The 4,373-nt window shown below is 41.6% G+C and overlaps 1 protein-coding gene across 1 annotated transcript in view; it reads right to left on the bottom strand.

Moving 5' to 3' along the window:
- Nucleotides 1-1,226: 1,226 nt before the first annotated feature.
- The window catches only part of LOC104493805 (carbonic anhydrase 5B, mitochondrial-like), a gene marked incomplete at its 5' end in the record, with an annotated part of 10,100 nt that continues 6,953 nt past the window's right edge, over nt 1,227-4,373 (bottom strand). The window contains 2 exons of the mRNA XM_010136542.1: nt 1,227-1,406; nt 2,961-3,116. Of these exons, the coding sequence (XP_010134844.1) occupies nt 1,227-1,406; nt 2,961-3,116 (336 nt within the window). The remainder of the gene's footprint in view (nt 1,407-2,960; nt 3,117-4,373) is intronic.

The following is a 4,373-nucleotide window of genomic DNA, read 5'->3' as shown; positions in this document are numbered from 1 at the left end:
AAGGCACTGAGAAAGGTGCTAGAGAGAAAATTCTGGCTAGGAGCTGTATGCTTCAGAGGTAGATAATGCTTGTGGCAATTGGACCGAAACTCGAGGGCTAGGCTCCACATCCGGCAGCTTACACAACAGTTTTGTCTGGTCCACAAATAAATTTCAACCACCACTTGGTTTTGTTACCATAAGGTGCTATAAATACAATTTGGTCCCCAGTTGTGCTGAAGGCAGATAACTGTTTTTATAAGAAAAGTATGTCTTAAGACAAATCTTTGAAGAGGGTGCACTGGGCTCTATGAGTTACGGAAATCTTTCAAGTATCTCAATGCTGCATTGTTGTCCATACTCTCCTAGCACTGAATCAGGTTTCAGAAATTGTTTGGGGTTTCCCCCCCGCCCCTCCAAATCTCACTGGGAAGGTCAGATGGGGCTTATCTAATTTTACTTTCCTTTGATGCAATCAGTTTTCTGGGATCAACTGGACATTTTCGTCCAATCTTGAGATACTGGTGAATTCTCTTCTGCTCTCTCCTCCTAGAACATTCTTTATATAGAAAAGAAAAGCTGCCGAAGCTAAAAGCTTCTACATTTGTTACAAGGTTTTAGAAAAAGCTTCTATAAGCTTCTGGCTTGTGGTATAGAGCAGACATGCTGTGGCATCCACATCAAACACGCATCACGCAGCCAACAGAATGGGGATTCTGTAAGTCATTTTTTTCCATCCTAGGCACCAAGGAAAAAGAAGATAAAGTGTCTCTGTGTATGTGACTAGAGGAGCTCGTTCTCTTCCCAAACCTCTGAAACGTTCCACAAAGGGACCTGATCAGTATTAATACTCTTCACTTCACACTTCCTGCTCACTAACGTGTTTTAGTTGGGATTATTAATTCAGGCAAGTCACTGAAAGAGCATTCGAAGAGACACAAAACGATTCAGAAAAGAGGCAGGGGAAGAGATCTCCTGCCCTTATTTTTCCTTTAACTGTCAGAATAATTCCTTATTGACCCCTGCTTAAGCAAGTCTATTTGTTACGGGTTAATGTTATTTACTTCTTAAAAAAAGCAAATCTAAACAACCCCACAGCTTCTCTACTGAAGGTCAAATGGCACTTAGCAGAACTGAAACTGGCTGGCTGCAAAACCATATGGCATACAGACACTGCAGGAAAAGGAAAAATAACTAACATCAGTTGTATCAGGTATTGCAGGCTGGATTGAAATTTCATGGGCCATCTATGGCCTGATCTGCTCAGCATGGTCCTTGGGCTGGACTTCAGCAGTCAAGAGATGCCTGCTCTGGAAAGATGAGCGGACGGTTCGGTTCATTAATGGCTGAAGAGGGCGAAAGTTGTCTACCATTCGCTTTTCTTCTTCCCCATCTGAAGTAAAGAGCAGCATCCGAAATGCTTCCAGCTGAGAATGAGAAATGTCCAATTTTGTGACTTTACTAACTGGAGAATTATTGAAGTTCACAACAACACAGAATTGTTCATGCTTGGACAAAAAAAAAAAAAAAAATCAAAGGCACTATTACATTTGCATTCTGAGAAATTTTAGCACAAACTTCGTGTCACCTGCTGGTAAAGATTATACCATCATCCACATCAGTGCAGCCGATAAACTGTCAGTCGTCTGCCACCTTTAGGCATCTCACACGTGGCATGTCTGGGAACCAATTTCCATTCAAACGCTGGAACATATGCTGCCTTTAAATAAATCTCATATGGTATCTTTAAATAAACCTCTCCAATTTTCTTAATTTACACCCTTTCTGGGGTTCTGATAGCTTACACAGACACGTGTGTCCTGGCACCCAGCAAAGAGGGAACCACAACAAGCAACAACCTACGTAGTTGTTGTTCCCAGTGGTTTATAACTGGTAACTAAAATATAGTAAGTAGCAGATCAGCTTCTAATGCTCACAAGGGCACTACAACATGAAGTAAACTATGAGCCTTTCTATGTCATGAAAGAGTGAGCAAAGAGCCAAGAAGAAAAAGAAAAGTTTCTATTTAAAAGAAGAACAATGCACTGTATGTTCAGTTCTGACTGCTCTCTTAACCTTCAGTTCTTCCTGTCCTGTTCCTTTACGTACACTAAACCACTACGATCATGTATGTGCCTATTCTTCAGTCAGTGTTTGTTCGGAGCGTGACTTTCTAGATGGACCAGCTCCATGCAAAAGTTGCATTAAAAATAAAAATCACGTCATTGGACTCAGGCTTCATTGTTAAACAAGTCCTCAAAATCAGGGACAAGGCACAGGTAAGTTTCAGTTAAGCCATGAAACAACGGTAGGTTTTGGGGGTTGTTCATTTTCACGTGCTTTTCAACAATCTCTGAGACTCGCTTCATGCTGTAATGCCCCTCAAAGTACTTCACTTTGAACAGACAGAATCATCCTGAAAACTTCCGACAATCCCACAACTGCAGGACAATTCCAATGCGTCCCCCTTCTGACCACTTTCCCCTTGTCCCTACATCTACCAAGGAATAACATCCCACTGAAACAGAAAGTACTAAACTTAAAAGCAGTACAGGGCACATGGTGACAAGTCTGGGTTGGTGTCAAGAACTCCTCCACTTGCGATAACTTCTGTACCAGAAGGGCTCCATCCTGGCAAGGAGAGCGAAATCATGCAGTGTTGCAATAAATAACCTTAAGAGGTTCTCAAGGGGCAGCTTCCAGTTTAAGACATTGTTTATCACAGACCAAGATACAATTCAAGAGCTGGAGAAGCATCTGTAACTACTCACTGAAGAGGTTTTAAGTCTTTCAACATGAGCTGTTGTTAATGTCAGGATTCCTGCCCAAACAAACAGTGGGTGTGACGCAGCCAGTGATCTCTGTGTATCCACAGAGAATCCCTGGTACTGGGAACAAACAATTTCCGTGCACCTTCCCCTCCATGGCAGCAGGCAGGCAAACAGGTATGGGATGACTTGAAACATAAGCACGAGACTTACCTGATTCTCATCGACCTCGATTGGCTGCTTCTTGATAATCCATGTGACTGATTCGGTAAGTGGGGGAGTAGTCAAAGAGCCGGCGTAGGTCCAGTAATCAGGGCAGGAAGGTATCAAACAGGAGGGATCAAAGACATCAAACTCGACAATAGTGTCCTAAACCCCAGAAAAAAAAAATATTTTTAGAAGTTGTATTTTAAGAAAAAAGAATGACAGAAGATTTAAAAAGATCTTAACAGTGAGATTAAATACTGTACATGTTATGTATGCACACGTAAAATCAGGAGGTGTGAATATTAACAATGATCTACATAAAATAGTAATTTAAAACCCCTTAAACTTGCACAAAATTGGTAAGCTGGGTTTGAGGCATATCTAGTGAGTAGACAAAACTTAGTTATTTCTGTTGTCCCCACAAGCCATTAGGAATTCAGTGCAGAAGAAACAAGGGGTGAGAGGCAGCAACTGAACAGGTCTTTGTAGGAATCAGAAGCAAACAGGAAAAAGAAAGAATAGATGGTGGAATAAGTTCAGGTAGTTCTGCCAGACACACGTAACAGACTGCAAACAACAACGCTTTTACTTTTCACCACGTGATTTGAGGCAGCAGGGAGAGGGAGGAGTACTAAAATTGTATTTAAATCACATCAAGTATTCATGCCTTCAGAAAGCAAACTCCCACAAGCAAGATACCAGGCAGCACGTGGGAGCTTCGGTGCCCGTGATTTTCTACACAAATGTTTTGCTCCTGGGGTATTTCCAGGCTATACTGGCCCTGCAGGAAAGAAAGACCCTGTTTCTCCTTGCATAGGCTGTCTTGGTTTCCCACTGAGAATGAGAAACATTACAGCAAAGAATTTTTAAAAAACAGGAGGTTGGACAACAGATTCTAGATGAGCTTTCACCCTTTATGCGAGAGAGGAAAGCGCAAGGACATCTGAATCAGCATTATCTGACCTTCCTCCTCACCAGCGCGATGCTCTTCAGGCATCAGGTACTTAAGTCAGTGGTAACGCTGAGTAAGGCAACAATGGTTTTCAAATCCAGTGCTGATGAGTTGCTGGGTGACACCCTTGGGAACTGAGATCCCTTTTAGAGCAGCTCACATGCAGCTTGATGAGCCTAATATTTGATACTACTATATACTTTTTTTTAAAGATCGTGACTACAGTTTCTTTCAAATTCATATGCTGCAAAATACTATAATCTCATAATGGATGTAGATTTACAGATTCTTTTTAGGCCTTTGGCACTGAACTGACTTGTTTAGCATTTATCTGACAGATTTTCCACTGCACTGCCATAAATATTTGTTTTATTTGGATTTAAAAAATCCTTCCTGTGATAAATAAAGGCACAGCGGCTTCCACTGGCTGGGGCTTCAAGCCAGCCAAAATCTTTATGTGTCTTTTT

Source organism: Buceros rhinoceros, unplaced genomic scaffold (genome assembly GCF_000710305.1).
Source record: "Buceros rhinoceros silvestris isolate BGI_N320 unplaced genomic scaffold, ASM71030v1 scaffold32055, whole genome shotgun sequence".
In the NCBI taxonomy this organism is placed as follows: Eukaryota; Metazoa; Chordata; class Aves; order Bucerotiformes; family Bucerotidae; genus Buceros; species Buceros rhinoceros.
This window is presented reverse-complemented; position numbering and strand designations above follow the sequence as displayed.